The sequence below is a fragment of the Colossoma macropomum genome, unplaced genomic scaffold (assembly GCF_904425465.1).
Source record: "Colossoma macropomum unplaced genomic scaffold, Colossoma_macropomum, whole genome shotgun sequence".
NCBI classification, from domain to species: Eukaryota; Metazoa; Chordata; class Actinopteri; order Characiformes; family Serrasalmidae; genus Colossoma; species Colossoma macropomum.
In genome coordinates, this window is record NW_023494810.1 from 15,287,228 (window position 1) to 15,307,482 (window position 20,255).

At 39.1% G+C, this 20,255-nt stretch overlaps 2 protein-coding genes across 2 annotated transcripts in view; both read left to right on the top strand.

Moving 5' to 3' along the window:
- The window catches only part of itga7 (integrin, alpha 7), a 45,672-nt gene extending 33,648 nt beyond the window's left edge, over positions 1-12,024 (top strand). Inside the window, exons 13-26 of the mRNA XM_036559458.1 lie at positions 202-351; positions 759-874; positions 1,194-1,377; positions 1,598-1,672; positions 1,899-1,978; positions 2,402-2,479; positions 2,686-2,788; positions 2,881-3,084; positions 4,226-4,342; positions 4,800-4,913; positions 5,304-5,402; positions 6,399-6,524; positions 8,152-8,289; positions 10,504-12,024. Coding sequence (XP_036415351.1) covers positions 202-351; positions 759-874; positions 1,194-1,377; positions 1,598-1,672; positions 1,899-1,978; positions 2,402-2,479; positions 2,686-2,788; positions 2,881-3,084; positions 4,226-4,342; positions 4,800-4,913; positions 5,304-5,402; positions 6,399-6,524; positions 8,152-8,259 — 1,554 coding nt within the window. The 3' untranslated portion in view covers positions 8,260-8,289; positions 10,504-12,024. The remainder of the gene's footprint in view (positions 1-201; positions 352-758; positions 875-1,193; positions 1,378-1,597; positions 1,673-1,898; positions 1,979-2,401; positions 2,480-2,685; positions 2,789-2,880; positions 3,085-4,225; positions 4,343-4,799; positions 4,914-5,303; positions 5,403-6,398; positions 6,525-8,151; positions 8,290-10,503) is intronic.
- Positions 12,025-15,354: 3,330 nt separating this feature from the next.
- npffl (neuropeptide FF-amide peptide precursor like) lies at positions 15,355-19,803 on the top strand. The gene is made up of 3 exons (XM_036559759.1): positions 15,355-15,554; positions 16,117-16,238; positions 19,512-19,803. Exons 1-3 carry the CDS (start codon positions 15,405-15,407, stop codon positions 19,630-19,632), a joined length of 393 nt encoding a protein of 130 aa, XP_036415652.1. The 5' UTR covers positions 15,355-15,404; the 3' UTR covers positions 19,633-19,803.
- The last annotated feature ends 452 nt before the right edge of the window (positions 19,804-20,255 follow it).

A 20,255-nucleotide genomic window follows, 5' to 3' on the forward strand; every position in this document is an offset into this window, starting at 1 on the left:
TCCAGCATGACCAGCTTCATTATTACCAGATCTATTATCGCCAGAAGCAGCATCATTAGATCCATTATTACCAGTTTCAGCATTAACAGATCCATTATCACCAAACCAATTATTACCAGATGAATTATTTTGAATAGAATTGTCTGTGAATATAATAAAATGTCTGTATGATTTTCTTTCATATAAACTCTTGTCCTGCAGGAGAACATCAGGGATAAGCTCCGTCCCATCTCTCTCGCAATCACACACACAATAAAGAAGACCCGTCATCACGGACACATCGGTGATAAACACCTGGGCCGGCTGAATCCAGTCCTGGGCATCAGCACCTCCAACACCTACTACTCTGAGGTCTGAGTTTATATTCTGTAGACTCATGTATGAAACTGATTCTGTAAATGGGAGCTTTAGTTCTTCACTTATAAACTTCACTAAATATTTCCATATTATCGCTGTCAGAACAAAACCTTCTATCTGCATTTTTACATTTTCCGATATAATTTGAAAGCAGAAGCTATGCTTTACACTGTAAAAATTTATGATGAATAGACCCATAGAAATGCCCCAAACTTCCTTAGAATAAAGTCTGTGATAAAATGACTTTTGGAGGCTTTCTAAACATTTTGGTTTTAGTGAAACAGTGATGATGTGTCTGTTAGTTTGCCGTTGGGGTGATTCCTGGTTATGACGTGAGAAATGAGAGGTGTGAATGTGTCTGTTCTGCTGTCAGTGTTCAGGTTTAAACTTTGTGTTTCCAGGTGAACTTCCTGAGAGAAGGCTGTGGTGAAGATAAGATCTGTCAGAGTAACCTGAAGCTCAGCTATCAGTTTGGCACCAGAGCCCCCATTTCAGACCTATTCACCCCTTTACCACTGTAAGTCTCTCTCTCTCTCTCTCTCTGATCAGATGATTCAGCCTATTTCTACACATTCACATTATTTTCTGTAATTTTTAAGTGAAATGACCTGCACTGCAGTGGTACATAATTTTCTTCAAATATTATTTTTAAAGCATTCAAAATCATCTGCCTGTGCAGTAAGATCATCTGTACACTCACCAGTTTATCAATAATGATCAATAACAGACATAAAAACAGAAGATGTAGAAGCTCTGCTGCAGCTCTGTATGTGAGTGTGTGTTGGGTCAGTACTCCCTGATCTCTCTGACTCTCTGTATCTGCTCTGTCTGGTCAGAGACGAGGACGGAGTGCCCGTGTTCTCTTTGTCTGATCAGAGGTCAGTGGTGCTGGAAGTCACGGTCACCAACATGCCCTCCGACCCTGAGAACCCGCAGGAGGACGGTGATGATGCCCACGCTGCTCAGATGCTGGTCACTCTGCCCAGCACGCTGTCCTACTCTGGCGTCAGAGGACAGCAGGTACGGACACGGAGGACGATGTCCTTTAGAGGAGCCACTCAGCCTAATGAGAACCTGTAGAACAAACTCAGTTTATATCCTCAGTTTATATCCAATACCTACATTTAGAGCCAGTTATTCATTCAACCTAATGAGAAACTGTAGAACAGACTTAGTTTATATAACAATACCTACATTTATTCACTCTCTCTCCGTCTGTCTCTCTCTGTCTGTTCTACAGGTTGTGTGTCAAGCCAATCAGAACGGTTCTCAGGCAGAGTGTGAGTTGGGCAACCCCGTCAGACGAGATGCCATGGTAACACACACTCACCCACACACACACACAGACACACACACACACACACACATACACACACACACACACACACACACACACACACACACACACACACAGTGTTAGCATATCTAAGTGGAGGATTTTCAGATTCAGGTTCTTTGACTCTCTAAACTCACTGTTTCAGGAGACTTGTGTTCATTGCATGATTTTTCTTTGTAACTCTCATGCTCTCATTATCTTTCAGCTGAAGTTCTACATCATCCTGAGCACCTCAGACATCACCATCGAAACCACATCTTTATCAGTAGACCTGCTGATGTCAACGTAAGTCATGTCACTCTTACTGTCAACAATCTTTATCCCATGAACAGGCTTAAGCTACAGCATTCAGCCTACAGCAGTTAAGCCCCACTCATTCAGCCTGTACCAGCTTAGCCCCACCCATTCAGCCTACAGCAGTTTAGCCCCACCATTCAGCCTACAGCAGTTTAGCCCCGTCCATTCAGTCTACAGCAGTTTAGCCCCGTCCATTCAGCCTACAGCAGTTTAGCCCCATCCGTTTAGCCTACAGCAGTTTAGCCCCACCCATTTAGCCTACAGTTGTTTAGCCCCATTATTCAGCCTACAGCAGTTTAGCCCCACCCATTCAGCCTACAGCAGTTTAGCCCCACCCATACATGCTGAAGTTAAAATCAGTGTTTATTTAAAAGGGAAAGTAAATACAGTAGATATTTATGTGTGTGTCAGGATCAGTGAGCAGCCTGGTCTGAGCACAGTCACAGCGTTCGCTCGAGTGGTGATAGAGCTCCCCCTGGCGGTCAGTGGGTACGTTTTCTTCTCTCTTTATAAACTCTCAGTTCCACAGTAATATTCTTTTATGACAATAAAATATATTGTTATTTTTATTGTTAAATGTTATCAATATTTCCCAGAATATAAATAGAATATACTGTACTTTACTGGTAATCCATATTTATTTGGGGTTCTAAAGAGTTGCTAAGTGTTGGTAATGTTGGTGGTGTGGTTCTCAGGCTGGCTCGTCCTCATCAGCTGTTCTTCAGCGGGACGGTCAGAGGAGAGAGCGCCATGAAGACTCTGGATGACGTGGGCAGTGAAGTGGAGTATGAGTTCATGGTGAGATCACATGTTTGAGTAGAAAATGAGGATCACTGGTGTGATGCTGATTTTAGAGTCAGATTAAGAATAAACGTATCATTTCTAAACAGGTCACCAACACCGGTCAGTCTGTCCAGACTGTCGGCTCTGCGTTCCTGAACATCATGTGGCCTCATGAGCTGGCGAACGGGAAGTGGCTGCTGTATCCCTCCAGCCTGAAGATCGAGGGTCACCCGCACTCCCACTGCACTCACCTTTCAGCTCTCAACCCACGAGGACTGAGCTCCACTGAGCCACATGCACATCATCTAAAGGTGCTCAGACTTCACCTCATCAAAGCTCTGATGAGAGAACCTCACGCAAGAGCTCTTAATACCTTACAGCAGGAGTACAGTAGGGGTGCAGTAGGGATAAAGGAGGGGTGCAGTAGGGTTGCAGCAGAGATGCAGTAGGGGTACAGCAGGGATGCAGTAGGAGTACAGTAGGTGTACAGCAAGGGTGCAGCAGGGGTACAGCAGGGGTACAGTAGGGGTACAGGAGGGGTGCAGTAAGGTTGCAGCAGGGATGCCGTAGAGGTACAGCAGGGGTACAGTAGGGGTGTAGTAGAGGTACAGCAGGGGTGCAACAGGGTTGCAGTAGAGGTGCAGCAAGGGTGCAGTAGGGGTACAGTGAGGGTACAATAGGGGTGTAGCAGGGGTACAGCAGGGGTGCAGTAAGTGTACAGCAGGGGTACAGTAGGGGTACAGTAGGGGTGCAGTAGGGGTCAGGGGTGCAGTAGAGGTACAGTAGGGGTGTAGCAGGGGTACAGCAGGGTTACAGTAGGGGTGCAGCAGGGATGCAGTAGGGGTGCAGCAGGAGTGCAGTAGGGGTGCAGCAGGGCTGGTGTCCAGAGTTTGGTGATTCTTCTGCTCAAACACACCTGATTCAAGTCACCTGTTTTTTTTGTGATCAATTTTTTTTTTTATTTGTTTCCTGTTAATCAAGCAGCATTTTATCACAACATTACAGAACTGCAGAAGTCACCTGTTAATGTCCAGGTTTTGTGGAACTGTTTGAGGTGGGAACCACAGAACTGTGCTGGACACCAGCCCTCCAGAACCGGAGCTGAGCAACCCTGCATTACAGTTTTGCTCAAACTGGACATCACTGCTTTGGGACAGTGGTGGTCAGACCTTAAACATTATTAGCTCTACAGTAACATTCTTGTATGAAAATCTCTGTGAAAATGGCACACACTGTCAAAATGAAGTTCTAATTAAATTAATAACAGAATGAAGTTCTAACTAAATTAATATCAGAGGTGCCAGAATGTAAGAGCTGCACCATTTAAGGTGGAACTGAGAATTGAAATTAAAAGCTGGTGAGGTTGAAGCTGTATATAAATAAACTGCTGAATCAGTAAAATCCAGCAGCTGGACCACACAGCAGGTCACTGATGGTGTTTCTGTTTCTCAGACGAGGAGAAAGACGCGCTCTCATCCAGAGGAGGAGGGGGAGGCCGTGACGAAGGGCGGTCCGCTCAACAGCACTCCAGCTGTGGCGGCGTCTGAGAGGAGGAAGTCGCTCAAACTGGTAAACACACATTACTACAGTTACGTTAAACTGCAGAACAGCTGGTTTTTCTGTGGTTTGATCCATTACTGAGGAGTTCTTTGAGAATCAGCAGGTCACAGAGTGACGTTCTGCCTTAACTTGAGTTCTAACTTAAATATCACATTTTATGATTGTTTTAATCCTTCATCAAACTAAAATTTAACTAAATAATTTGGTGTAGATGAAGAATGTCTTAATGGCTGGAACATTCTAACCACTAGAACATTTTGACAGCTTGACAGATCCCATGAGTTTGTTTTGTGTTTGTTACAGATTATTTGGTTAAAATTACAATTATAAAATTAAAAATGACAAAAAGTAAAACATCATCACAGTTCATATAAATGTGTGATTAGAACATTAAATAAAGAACAGAGATGTTTTTACTCTGTGATTGAGTCTAAACTGTCTGTACTGAGTGCTGGTGTTTGTGCAGGACTGTCTGCTGGGTTCTGCCCGCTGTGTGCTCTTTCAGTGTCCACTGCACAGCTTCTCAGGAACCGCACTGTTCAAGATCAGAGGACGCTTGTGGAACAGCACCTTCATAGAGGTACCGCGGATGCATACTCTCTGATCTTCTGTGTTCTTCTGTGTTCTTCTCTGATCTTCTTTATCTTTCTCTGTTCTGTGTTCTCATGTGATTTTTGATGTTCTCTGTTTTTTTTCGGATTTACAATGTTCTTCTCTGTTCTTCTTATCTTTCTCACTCCCCCCTCTCTCTCCCTCTCTCTCTACCTCTCCCCCTCCCTCTCTCTCTCCCCCTCTCTTTCTCTTTCTCTCTCTCTCTCTCTCCCCTCTCTCTTTCTCTACCTACTTCTCTCTCACTCTCTCTCTCTATCTCCCCCCCTCTTTCTCTCTCTCTCTCTCTCTCTCTCTCTCTATCCCCCCCCCTCTTTCTCTCTCTCTCTCTCTCTCTCTCTCTCTCTCTCTGTCTCTGTAGGAGTTCTCCTCAGTCAGTGCTCTGGAGCTGCTGGTCAGAGCCAACATCACAGTAAAGTCCAGCATTAAACACCTGGTGCTGAGAGATGCTGCTGCTCAGGTGCCATGACTGCAATGACTGATGTGTTTTGATCTTTTAATTTTAGGAAGCTCAGCTGGCGCCGGATTCACAAAAGCTCTGCTAAGAATAATCTTATTAAGGATAATAATTAATAATCTTATTAAGAATGTCTTAATTATTTCATTTTAAAAGTTTTCTCCGTTATTAAACAGAGGCTGAGGGCTGTTTGCCATATCAGTTTTATGTTGCATTTCAAAGATTACATAAATGACACCATATCACCAGCAATCGGTTATTCAGTGTGATCACGCCACTGCTGAGGACAACATGAAGAAATGTTTAAAGATTTAGAAAGTCCTCCTCTGTTTATTTTTAACAGTTATATTTTTATCTCCTTAGAGGTTTACCTTGCAGCTCTAACAGGCTGCTCTCCTAAAAACATGGTTCTTCAAGATTCTTCAATAAAAAAAACAATTTACCAAAACCTTCTTAAGTTTCTTCTTAAATTTGTTCTTGAGACAAGAGAAATGAGGCCCAATGGTTCTATATATCAACAAAAAAGGTTCTTCTATTGTTATGATGTCAAGCTTGTAGCAATAGCAGAACCCTTCTTGATGCTACATAGAACCATATACATCACATTCTCCGTCATTCACCATATAATGAACCATTTAAGCATGCAGTTCATGTTTCTATATAGAACCATTGTCTTTACTAAAGAACCCTTGAAGAACCATCTTTTTAAAAATCTAAGACAAGTGTGAGACTGTTGTAACATTAAGAAAATATTTTTTTCTCATAAACCAGATGTTCTTACAGTTTTCTTAAAAGTTTGGAAAGAAAGGCAGGAGATTCCTAAGTGTTTTTGAAGATCAACAATTCATCTCAGTCTTTATGTTAAGTGTGTAGTTGATAAAAATGCTCGTTTAAGAAGATTTTCTTTCACTGTTTGACCTGATAAACGTATAATTTAAGGTGTAAACGTTCTCACACTCAGACTCCATCTTTGACGTATGTTCACTCGTCTCTCCTCAGGTTCCAGTGATGATCTACCCTGAACACGGGATCTCAGACCAGTACTGGATCCCCTGGTGGATCATCCTCATCGCTATCCTGGCTGGAGTTCTGGTCTTAGCACTGCTGGTCTGCATCCTCTGGAAGGTACGACTCTAATTTCTGATAACCAGCAGTTCTGATATTTTAATATGTTAAACATTTTAAATAGTCTAATCCGATAAAAAATCCAAACAGGTTCCTCAGACGTCTCTGATAACTTTCCTTCCACTCCAGCGAGATCTGCTGCTTGTTTTTATTTTTATTCATCTTTCGTTCACCTTCTCATTTCTGTTCTTCCAGATTCTAAAGTCTTTCTTATTCTTGCTCTGCCTGTCTGACCCTGTTTACACTGACCCGCTTCATGCGTCCTGATCGGTTAGCTGAGACCGCAGATGGGTCACTATCTGATCAGCCAACCCCTCAGGAAGATTAACAGACATCTGAGACGATCTGATTATTTATGATGCTTATGTAATCTTAGTGGAATTTAGATTTTTTCAAAACTTCTCTATAATTAAGTTGTTAAGAGAGTCGTTCAGTGTGGTTTGGTGTGAAACACTCTGTTCTAGAGAAACTTACTGAGTCAGAACTGTTCACAGTGGTGGTGAAAGAACCCAGACGTTCACCTCTAAAAGCTCCCTCACAGAAAGTTATTACATGAAATGGACATGAATTCACTGCCTGATGACTGAGACATTGTTTTATGATAGTTTTGAGAAGATCTTGGTCTAAAACTGCACTCAAAATCTGTCCGGTTACTGTCAGTTAAGTTTCCTACAGCTTCTCAGAGCTGGTTTCTTTCTTTCTGGCTTTATACCCCTCTAGTCCATGCTTGGCATTGGGCATGGAGACCTTAGGATCATTCATTTGGTCAGTGCTTTTGTATAGAAATTATACAAGCTGTGTCAGCAATGGATGTAACTGAACTCACTCAGTCCAGATACTTTTGGACAGTGTAGTGCAGATAACTGCAAAGAACAACGTTTCTGTGGAGCCTGGCATTGTTTCATATTTGCATATTGTGCAGGAAATGAGAATTAGAGTGCCGGGCTGGTCAGGTGTTCTTCCAAGTCACATCAGAGAGTCTGCTAGGTGGTGGCTTGGTGACCTCTTTTAAATGTGAGGGCGCCCCTGTGTGGCCAATCACAGACCTGCACACAATGCAAAATGGCAGCACAGAATTCATGAAAGGAATATTATAACTGGCGGTCCTAACAACTGTGTGTGGTTAGTGCTGCAGGTGTGTGTGAGGTAAATAAGGCGAGGCAGGTAAGATCACACACTCTGCTGGATCTGAATGATGCAGCATAGTTAAACATGCCTCATTGTGATATATGGCCCGTCGACTCTGACTGTACATGCCACTCTTTATTACTGTCACCTCATTTAAACATTCAAACTGATTTCACACCTCAAACCTCAGTTTGGCTCATTAAAGAGTAAACAATATTATTTATAGTGTGACTTTGGCTGATAAAGTTCAGCAGATGTTCATTAAGCTCACACAGTGAGAGACTTAGGGTAAAAAAGAAGACAATAATAATCAATCAATTTGGCTGTAAATCAGAATCAGCCATAAAACGTATGATGGACATGCAATAGATACAATCTGCACGAAGCGGTGAAGTGTAAACAGGCTTTTAGTTACCTGTGTATCTCTCTCTCTCTCTCTCTCTCTCTCTCTCTGTGTTCTGATGCTGTTTGTTCCTCCTCTCTCCTCTGCTGGGGTCAGTGTGGGTTCTTTAAGCGTACAGAGCGCCGTCCTCAGTATGAGACAGAATATTACAGAGCTCACCTGCAGCTTCAGCCGTCTGACGCTGAGAAACAGGAGCTCCAGTAGAGTCTCACCACCTGCTACCCCCCCACAGCGGTAACCAGCGCTCAGACACAGAATCTAACATCTGTGTTCTCTGTGTTCTCTGTAGTAAACAGCACTGAGACAGAACCTAACGTCTAGCACGCCTCCCTGTGTTCTCTGTCCTCACTGTCCACTTTGTGCTCTTTGTTTTCTCTGTGTTCTCTGTTCCTTAATCTGTGAGCTCAGTCAACATAAACATTTGATTAGAAAGTGAATATATAACTATTAGATGTTACTATAATCCATGTAATCAAACATATTTCACACCTTTAATGATCACATTTGATAAATGAGGCCAAAGGTTCATCCTTGCAGAGATTATAAAAGATCATAAAGAGACATCTTCAACAAGAACCATCATTTACGTATCATCTGCAATTTTACCCGTTTACTCTCATATACGCATGATTAATATTAAAAATCTCCTATTAATGCATTTATGATGCAATAAAAGGAAATCATTCAGCAGCTCGTGAGCCTTCGGCTGCTCTCCAAATCCACCCAGTTGGCAATACTCAGCATGTTGATCTTCCAGCTCTGTTAAATTCCACATAATCACATTCCTGATCCTCAAGTGTTTATTTATTCTCAGTCAACTAATGAGCTAATGAAGATCCATTTTTACTATTTATAATGTATATTGATTGTATTGAAGTTAATTGATCTTCTCTTTTTCAAAGAATCTCATTTGTGCAATTATATTATAATATTAAGTAAATCATCACTGATATTTTCTCTGTTTTTGTTACAACTGATATTATTATTGATATACGGGTTTTAATTTTAATTTTTAAGTATTTTCAGGTTAAAGTATCACTCGGTTTGATTGTTCTGTTTGGTCAAAGATTAACTTGATGAACTCATTAAACAAAAGTAAACTCAGGTCCAGATTACAGCTGTTAGTAACGCCTGTATTAACATCTGTCCTGAGTGTTAATATGTTAAAATCAGGGGTGAATGGAGCAGCAGCGAAATCTGCATACGCTCATTTTAGGGTTAGTTTAGCATGAAATAGGTATTTAGTATGAATCTGTGTGTGTGTAGTTGGTGTGAATATGTTCCTGAATTTTCAGTCAGGATGAACTTTTTGGTGTGTTTTTTATTAAAACCTGCTGTGATATTAAAGATGTTTTATCTGCTTCTGTTTGCAGTGATTTGCATCGTTTACTTAATGAGACATTCACATAAACAGATGTTTACAGTTTACTCCACTCTGACAGTCTGATTAATATTTATCCTCAATCAAAACACTGAAGGACTCTCTGTGAGACTGATTATGGTTTATTTTTGCATACTTCTGTAAATCGTCTGTGTAAACAGTTTTTTCTGAACAGTCTAACACGGATCTTTTTCATCTGTTACAGATGAGAGAACTGTGGTCGGTCAGTTCAATCAGTCATATCAAAAAGAGATAAAAAATTATTTTAAGTCAGTTTTATTCAGACTGATGTGGCTTAAATACAGAGAGTGCAACTAAGAGAATGTTTTTTCTTCCTCTTTTTCCTCAAAGTGTCGAACGCAGAAAACAGTCCGGAGTTCAGTGGTGCTGTCTGAGCTGCTAACAGTGTGCAGTTGTGTCTGTGTGACGGTGAACTGAGGCTGAAACTGCATGATTGTGAAAGCATGTCTCTGAAAAATGACTGAATGAAGAAAGTATACTAGCTTATGATAATTACTGATTATCATATTTTTTATTTTTAAATACTCTCACTAGGGATCATTTTTGAAAAGCTATTTATCTTTTCTCTAACATTTTGCTTCCTCACATTGAAGAACCATGAACTGTCTGAACTCTGTCCTCCACCAGAGGGCAGTGCAGGACTGCGTATAATGTTTTTGGTCAAAGGAACTAATCCAGCCAGACGAGAAGCTCTGCACTGCTGTAGATGTACAGAGCTGAGATTCAGCACAGAGGAAAGCTCAGATACACAAACTCAGCATTATTCCACTCTCTACTGTACAGACTGAACAGAATGTGAAAACTGAATGGAATAAAACTATCAGCATCATTTAGTCAGTTCTGTCTGATGTGCTTGCAGCTGTAGCCGTTTCCGCCCCCTAGTGACCGTTCAGCCATTTTTCGAACGTGAAATTTGACTGAAATGCTTATCTTTAACACAGAGTGTCAATAACAGCCTGATATGCAGCATTTTATTTCACCCATAACAATCTAACCTGCCTGCATCTCTCTCTCTCTCTCTCTCACTCTCTCCATCTCTCTCTCAGTGTGGGTTCTTCCGGAGGGCTCAGTATAAAGACAAGGTTCCTCAGTACCACGCTGTGAAGATCCCACGGCAAGAACGTTCTCAGTTTCAGGACGAGAAGTCCATCATATTACACAAGAAGGAGTGGGCCACCCACTGGACTGATGGAACATCTTGATGTTCTGGAACTTTCCTTCTCTCCTCCCTTGTTTTGACCACAGCAGACTTGACTCCCTCACCGTCCCGAGAGCAGACAGAACTGCCGAGCTTCGAGACGCTGCACACTAACGCCGAACATATTTCATAGCCTTCAGTATCATTACTAACATGTACAGATATTAATGACATCATAAGCTCATAAACACACTGACAGAGTTTAAACACCGACTCACCAAAGAAAACATGCTGAACATACTGTCAGCTTTACTTTACAGACTGAAGAACAGCTTCATCTTTACAGATGGAACAGCAGCTTCGCTTTACAGACTGAACAGCAGCTTAATCTGTACAGACTGAACAGCAGCTTCATTCTATACAGAGTAAACAGCAGCTTCATCTTTAAAGACCGAACAGCAGCTTTACTTTACAGACTGAACAGCAACTTCATCTGTAAAAACTGAACAGCAGCTTCATCTTTATAGACTGAACAGCAGCTTCATATTTACAGACCGCAGAGCAGCTTCACTCTGTACAGACTGAACAGCAGCTTTACTCTGTACAGACTGAACAGCAGCTTTGCTTTACAGACTGAACAGCAGCTTCATCTGTACAGACTGAACAGCAGCTTCACTCTATACAGACTGAACAGCAGCCTCACCTGTAAAGACTGAACAGCAGCTTCAATCTATAAAGACTGAACAGCAGCTTCATCTGTATAGACTGAACAGCAGCTTCACTCTATACAGACTGAACAGCAGCTTCACCTGTAAAGACTGAACAGCAGTTTCAATCTATAAAGACTGAACAGCAGCTTCATCTTTACAGACTGAAGCTGAAGTTTCTGATAGAAGTGCCTTCATTACAGAACTGAAACAGAACTGAAGGAAGCTCATTACTTAGAAGCTTTGCATCAGACAGAACCTCTGAAATGTTTTACAGAGAACCTGTTAAATGGTTCTGTCAGACCAGCTGTGAGCACTCCAATGAAACCAGTGCTTCCAGTAAAAGGCATTTTAAACGTGCAAGTAAATGTAGAGCTGACACTGTGATAACTGTGACAGTGTTTAAAAAGCTTTTATTATTTTATAACTGTTTCAACAGTTTCTACAGTCCCATCATCATCATCATCATCATTATCGCCACCATCATCATCAACATCATTATCATCATTATTACCATTAACATTCTTATTACAGCCTTACAGGAACAGCTTACCAAAAAATTGAATTCACATGTTCTCAGAGCTGTTTAATGTTTCCTATTTTGTGCTTTGAGGCTGATGTACAGCCATTTGCAAAAGTTTGTGTGCCCCTGGTCAATTAGCATGTTGTTGATTTTTTTCTGAAAGTAAATAAATAACTTATCCTCTACAGTGAACACACTTCTGCACATTTTAATATACAATTACTGTTTATTTACTGAATATTGGAGAAAAATAAAACACAAAATATATGCAAAAGTTATGGCAAAGTTATGGCATTTATATTTTCTGTTTTATTTTTCCAACATATTAAACTTAAAATAAATAGAAATTGTGCACTGAAATTAGCAGACAAATGCCATATTTTGCAGAGACAATTATATTCTATAAAAAATTGACTTCTACAATAATCCATACATTTATATTCTAATACACAGATGTCTATTATAATAGATTCGATTTTTGGTGAATTGTTCCTGTGATGGTTAGCTGTGTTTGTAGGGGATTAAATGACCTCAGAGAGTCTTTAACATTCAAATAAAAACTATTAAAATGTTAGTTCAGACTAATTAGTGAGAGCTGTTCTGTAATCTTATTGATCGGTGGATAATCAGCATTTTCAAACTGTGCAGACACAAAGTTCACCTGCTGATCTTCATCACTCTGGTTTTTATTTGTGTTTGTTTTTTATAGTCTGACGTTTTTGTTGTTAGTTTCAGTTTTGTTATGAACTCCAGGATATCGATGCACGATTCAGAACTGAGCAAAAGTGTGAAGCACGGCACTCGCACTGGAAACAAACCCAGAACCCTTCAGATATTTTCTTATTTTAATGTTGAGTGTAAGAAAACAGATGAATTCACTAAAAATCTGTTTTATTGACTGCAGATTTATTTCATTTCACATTATTGAACTTTTTTGATCCCCTTCAAACAGTCTGAACTGGAGGTCCTTCATGATAACGAGAGATTGTGAACCATGTTTAATGTAATTCTGTAAAATACAATATAAAGTCTTTATCAGAATCCACGCGCAGTAACAGCATCAGTCTTATGCGTGTTATTTGTGTTTGAACTGAATGAAGGGGATAAACGAAATTCACTGAAATGAAATATTGAGTGAGTATCATGTTAATCTGGGAGAACCTTTGCGCAGGCGATGCAGAGGAAACTGATGTATTGGTGATGTGTGCATGGACATTGCTGGACAATCTGACATTAGATGCATGAAGGAACTGGCTGTAGGTCGTTTTCCCTCTTTGACCAATCAGGTATTTATTTCTGACTGACTGACTGTTTTACTGTAAACTGTAAATAAATAAACAGATGTATCATGTGAGATACATCAAGAGAAACTTAATGAATGAACTGTTGTGCTGAAAATCAATTATTTTCCATAACTTTCTTTTTTCTGTGATTTAACTCACATAACTTCACTTAAAACCCATATGGAAAAAAATTATATGGACAAATATTATATATATTTGAAATACATTATAAACACATTGCAGTCCATGCTAAAAAACATTCCAAACACTTAAATGTACTTGGGAATATATTACCAAATTAACCAAATAGGTTTTAAATACAGTTATTTTAAAATGTATGAGGAAATATTACACACAGACAAACATAAATGTATGTAAATATATTTATCATGAATGTTACTGTTAAGTCAGTCTGAGATGTTAGACTACACTGTGTGGATTCACCATCGCTGCAGATTTATGGATCATCTTCATCTGTCCCCACTGGAGGTTTTGATTTATAATAAAAGAGAAAAAGAGTAAATGTCAGCACATCTAGCTCTCAGATATTTTCAGTGTTCCCTGAAGGTGCTGACAGTGATGCTATATGTGTTACAGTAACATAATTACTTTTTCTGTAATGAAGAAACACATTAGAGTGTGAATTATTATAAACACATTACAGTTACTGAGTTAATCACAATCACATTATTGAGCTTCTCACACATCTGAGCTGAACTGCTGGTCTGTATCTGAATTTATTCTCTTCCTGGAAATGTTCTAAGCTTTTAAATCCTTAATGCTACTGGTTGCTGTGGTGATTAATTGAATGTTGACTGTGTTGTTAAGGCGGGAGATTCTGATCCTGTGGATAAACGTCACTGCAGCACAGAGAGATAAACATGTCAGCTCTCACTACTTTCACTGATCGGGCACTGTATTCTCCACTCTGCTGATGTTTTCGGTGTGTCTATATTATGAATTGATCTATCTATCTATCTATCTATCTATCTAGCTCTAAAAATCTGTCTCTATTAAAAAACAGAAAAAAAACAGTGATTAGTAAATTCAGTTTGACCTGTGTTAAGTCCAAAACAGTACAAAAACACAATATTTTTATGCTGGTAATAATCTGGATGGTCCTTTTCTCCTTTGGTCCGAAGAACACAACATACATTATTGCCATAAACAATCTGAAAAGTCGACTCATGAAACCACAGTACACGTTTCCATTGAGCATCAGTTGAAATCAGATGAGCTCAAGCCCAGAGAAGTCGGCAGCGTTTCTGGTTGTTGTTGATATGTGACTTCCACTGTACAGAGTACAGTCTTAACCTGCATTTGTGGATGCAGCAACAAACTGTGTTTTTTTTGGCAACAGTTTGTTAAAGTTTTCCCCAAACCACGTAGTGACATCACAGAAACATACTCGTTTTTAATGCAGTGCTGTCTGAGGGGTCAAAGGACAGTTATGGTTTTTGGCTTGTTCCTTTATGCACAGAGATTTTTTCTGGATTCTCTGAATCTTTTGATGATATAAGTCACGGTAGAGGGTGAAATATCTAAATTGTTCAGTCACTCAGTGAGAAATGCTGTTCTTAAACTACTGGATTATTCACAAATACTTTTTTGTGGTGAGCCTTAACCATCAATTACAAGGTTAATAAGGTAAAACATTCAGTATCTTAGTGTTGTGTTTTTTGTTAAAACACAGTTTTACAATCACTGCTTTCTGTTTTTATTTGCTTCTCACACCATCTCTTTTTGGAATATATATAAGTGAACCTGCTGGTGATTTAGTCGTCTTTGTTTTGTTTACAAGTTTATTTAGTCTCTTATTAAATTTTATTAAGCATTCATTCTTTTTATTCTTCTAAACAAAATGATACGTTTGATGTGAGTGGGGATCCCAGGTGGGATGCTAACTTCTGAGAGTCACAGTGACGCTGAAAATTCAGGTGTTTAATGAATCATTTCTAATCCTTTTCTTTCTCATCTTCTCACTTTATCAAAACTCCAGAGACTTTAGTCACTCAGCTCGCCCATTAGTGGAGTTTACAGCTTTAATAACTCTGTGTTTATGCTTTTATCCCTTCGTATGGTCAGTAATCCAGTTCCTCAGGAGATTCCTCACAAACACTAAGTGCTTCTCAGATAAACCCTGGAGCACCGTAGACCTTCTGTGGAGCTGTGGACTCGGGGGATGCAGGAGTATAAATACAGACGTCTCCACTGTCCAGACAGCACTCACGCCTCAGCTCAGACTGTCCGGTACTATTCCATTTACCATCTGAGGGTCAGTCTCTTGTAGAAGGTGATGAACAGAATGGAAGCGAGCATGTGGTTCGTTCTGGTCAGCATGCTGCTGGCCGTGACTGGGATGGGTCACTCCATCCAGGAGGGAGAAGTTCTAGAGCCCAACCTGCGCCTGGCTGTGGACTCTGAGGAGAATGTAGCTGAGAACCTGGTAAGATCTACACTGGACTGACCTTCAGCCTGGACAGTCCCCAAATTTACAAGTGAAATGATCTTAAATCTAGTCTGAATATTTCTCATTTTAAGATTGTTGTGAGAATATTATAGGATCTAATTTATCTGTGTTATTTTAACTTGTGAAAGTGTCTGATTCTCTCAGCAGATAAATTTACATTTTAAGAACTTTATTCAAATCTGTCAGAACAAACAGATAATTTCTCTACGTAAACAAACTTAAAACAAAAAAAAAAGTCTAAAGTCAGTCATTTCATCCTAAAATATTCTCACAACAATCTCATAATGAGACGCATTTCATTTCAGACTGAATTTAAGACAATTTTCACCAACAACACAATTTTGGCTTCATTTGCAGTGAAGCTGATTTTAAGGATCACAGAAATTGGATTGTTTATCTTGTTAACAGACATTAAAATTCATAAACACTGAGTTTATTCATTTTAAATCGCCCTCTCAGTGATAACTATTATAATATTGTTTATGTTTGTATGAATCGTTAATAAACACGTCTGTCTCATCTGTGGTGTCTGCTGAAGGTCAGTGAGGAGGAGGTGGGTCGAGTTCTTGAAGATCGTCTGCTGACCACAGTGCTGCGTTCTCTGCTCCAGGGTTCTCAGAGACAAACTAGGAACCCCTCCGTTCTCCACCAGCCCCAGAGGTTTGTGTATGTGTGCGTGCGTGCCTGCACGTGTATGTGCGTGCGTGCATGTGCACGTGCGGGCTAGCGGGTGTGTTCGCATGCGTGCGCGGGAGTGTGTGAATGTGTATGTGTGTACCTGTGCGTGCACTGACTCACTGAAAACACAGAACACTATTAGAGACTATAGGACACCATGAGAAACCAGCAGAGACTATAAATGTTCTCTGTTGTTTTTTTTAGCGGGTAGCTGACAAAACGGCTAGCACAGTGGATGGAGGATAGCTTACCCTGCTGTCCATTTAAAAATGTATGAAAATAGCCAAAATCCTGTCTAATGCACTTTACTCTTTGATACCTTTTGAAATGAATTTATATGCAGTTATGATTTGATATCTTGCTTATTTGAAATACATTGTGTGTGAGTGTCTTACTGCTTACGTACATGTAAAGAACAATGCAGATCACGGACGTCAGTACCGTTTAGTTATTACAACTACACACAGCTGAACACATATAATAACAAGTATATATATATATATATATATATATATATATATATATATATATATATATATATATATATAATAACAAATAAATACATTTTATATGTGTGTGTATATATATATATATATGTGTGTGTATGTATACATAACAAACACATTCATTTACAATTTTCATACATTGCAAAAATATATTTAAATATATTTGATAAACTGATAAACACGTTTGGAATGTATGCTTTTTTCCATATGTCTCTACTCAACAATCTGATTGAAAATCTCGTTTACATGCGCACTACAAGTAAGCTGATCCAAAATTACACGCATGCGTAGAGAACCGCTTAAGGTAAACGTTACCATGACAACTAGCATCACGTGAGCTTAGTCAGAGTAAGACCAGAGCCGGTTTATGAGGAGCCTGGCCACTCCCTATTCCCCCCGTTATATCAAAAACAGGACTGCTAAACAGCAGAGGGCCCCCGCGAGTGAGTCCTCGATGAATGGGAGTAAATGGCGCTCAACGGCTAAAAAAAGAAAAAATAAAATAGTTTCTAATCACTCGCCAAAGAAAACTCACCAATATATTTCATTTTTTCCACAGTAAACGGGTTTTGGGCAGCAGAAGGCGGGCATTACTGCTAGAGCGTGATTGTTTGGCGAGCGGAGCAGCTCATTGGCTGTTCGCGCTCACTGATGTCATGAACATACATGAGGCGCCCTTTTAAACTCCTATAACTCGAGTTTAAAAGCTCTTAAAAATATAACAGCGGTGTTAAAATGTTTTATGTTGTTCTGTGTTCAGGAAATGATTGTATTCTTTTACATTTAAAATGTTTAAGCATTTATAAACTATTATAAACTAAACCAAACTATTCTCTGTAGCTTTTATTTCTTTAATAACTGATTGTGCTAATTAGCTGTCCAGACCAGCAGAAAAGTATTTAGTCTGCACCTGACGATAAAAAACCGAGTTTAGCGCGAGCTCCGGTAGAAACATCAGCAAATCCATCAATGTGTGAATCACTTCTAATCTTAATACATATAAAAATAAAATACCAGAAAAAAGAAAATACAGTAAGAAGGACAAAGCTAAATGCTTCCTGTTCGCCAGCTGCTTCTTCGAATTTTCCCGTTCCACCTTAAATAGTGCAGCAGTAACTTTCTGGTGCCTGAAGCTGCACCATTTAAGGTGGGACGGGACAATTCGAAGAAGAAGCTGGCAAATAAGAAGCTAACTTCAGGTTTGTGTAAGGTGCTGACGTTAATCAATTATGAATATCTACACAGATTAAGGGATGCTATAATTTACCTACAAAGCAATAACCATCATTGTAAATAAATAACTACTACATAAAGTTAAGATCCACTGAATAGACGATATAAATGAAATAAGCCTAATACAAAACCGGAGGAAAAACAATCACATCAGCAGGTTCTCTGTGCCTCACCAACCACACGGCCATATCAAGTCATAAACAATTGCAAACAATTGATCGGATCCAGGCGTTTCCACGACTATTATTATTCTATTTAACGAATTATTTACAGGATTACTCACCTCGTTCAATCAGATAGAAACTGTATTCCAAATGGCCTCAATCTACTAAACTATTAGTTGGATTGTTAACAGATTAATAATCCAATGCATGTAAACGTGCAGTCAGGACTCTGATCTGAAACCATGTCTTGGTCCAAGTGGTGGACAGTAACAAAGTAAATGTAATTCGTTACTGTACTTAAGTAGTTTTTTCGTGTATTTGTACTTTACTGAAGTATTTCCATTTTTGAGACTTTTTACTTTCACCCTACTACATTTCCAAGTCAAATATCTTACTTTTCACTCCACTACATAATGCGAAATCTGTCGTTCCTTTTGGTTTATGTGTGCATAAAAACATAACGTCAAAACGAAAGAAGCGCGAAGCAAGAACACCAATCAGGGCACAGTGCGCACTTTGTTTTGAGCTTGTTTTGACCTGTTGGACAAAGCTACCCAGTGAAAGCATATGGTTCAACGTCAGTGCAGTAGCGTAAAATTTTGGGAGTGTCTATTCCTACACAAACTCCTGTCTCTAACATAACTGTGTGTAAATAGACCACAATATAGAAATATGTACATGTATGCAGTTGTGACTGGCATGTGTCTTTTTTTCTAAATTTATACAAACACTATTTCATTTTATAGTAAATTTGTTCTGGCTAGTTTATGTTTATGAACATAGACCTACAGATGCAATATAGTAAAGGAAAACACATTTGTGAACCTGTGTTTAAAGCAAGTTTTTATTAAATGTAAACTTGTAACTAAGTAGCAAATAAATCTTAAACCGAAACTTTGCTTGTTTGCAAATAGTTATTTCATAGCCACTTGGTTCTACCTAATGGAAACTGTTTGCATTCAGTGTTTTGTGTTTATGATAATTTTAATAGATGTCAGCGTCAGACTAATTAATGACATTCTATTAAAATATTGGTGTTCTGAGTGTGACACTAGAGTATTTTCACCTAAAATTAGTTGATAAAGCAAGAGTCTTGTTACAAAAATGATAATAGGACATTAGAGCCATAATTGATCTTTAGTACTTTCACTTTTGATACTTAAGTACATCTGAAGGCAAATACTTTTGTACTTTTACTCAAGTGGAGGTCTAAAGGAGGACTTCTACTTTTACTGGAGTAATATTTTACCTTGGGTATTTCTACTTTAAGTCAAGTACATGATTTGTGTACTTTGTCCACCACTGCTCGGTTCTGATCTTCTGTAAACATCTGTCTACTCGCCGTCCTGCAGGTTTGGTCGTGGTGCTCGAGGAGACTCTCCTGCAGAGGAGAGGATACAGTCCCGAGACTGGGAGACGGTCCCTGGGCAGATCTGGAGCATGGCTGTTCCACAGAGATTCGGGAAGAAGTAGTGCAGAGCTTCCAGAGGAACCTCCCGGTGCGAGTATGGTGGAGTCTGAGGAACATCATCAGCCTTCCCAGACACTCACGTCCACTCCGTCACATCTGACCTGCTGCTCTCCATTAGCCTGTGTTGTCATCAAACATAAATAAATCAACACAATTAAACAAAAACATGATCCCATATGGAATATATATATATATATATATATATATATATATATATATATATATATATATGAATATGTATTTATACATATTTGAAACGCATTTCAAACACACTGCAGTCCATGCTGAAATACATTCTAAATGCTAAAATGTATTTCAATATTTTGCCATATTAACCAAATATATTTTAAAACACATTTATTTTAAAATGTATGGGGAAATATTACACATAGACAAAAGGAAATGTACGTAAATGTTTTTATCAAATACAATTGAAAATAGTATGAAAACAGCACCCATATGGAAAAAATATGTATATATATATATATATATATATATATATATATATATATATATATATATATATACATATATATATTTTTTCCATATGGGTCAGTAAAGTTATGACATACTTCACTCCTGAAACCACGACATCAGAGATCCATCTGAGACTGCTGAGGCTGAA

What these genes read in the sequence shown, in the direction of transcription:
- npffl (XM_036559759.1), top strand. Translation starts at nt 15,405, where the DNA reads ATGAACAGAATGGAAGCGAGCATGTGGTTCGTTCTGGTCAGCATGCTG. An exon ending in AGAATGTAGCTGAGAACCTG is followed by an intron (nt 15,555 to 16,116) that starts GTAAGATCTACA and finishes TGTCTGCTGAAG; the next exon opens with GTCAGTGAGGAGGAGGTGGG. An exon ending in GTTCTCCACCAGCCCCAGAG is followed by an intron (nt 16,239 to 19,511) that starts GTTTGTGTATGT and finishes GCCGTCCTGCAG; the next exon opens with GTTTGGTCGTGGTGCTCGAG.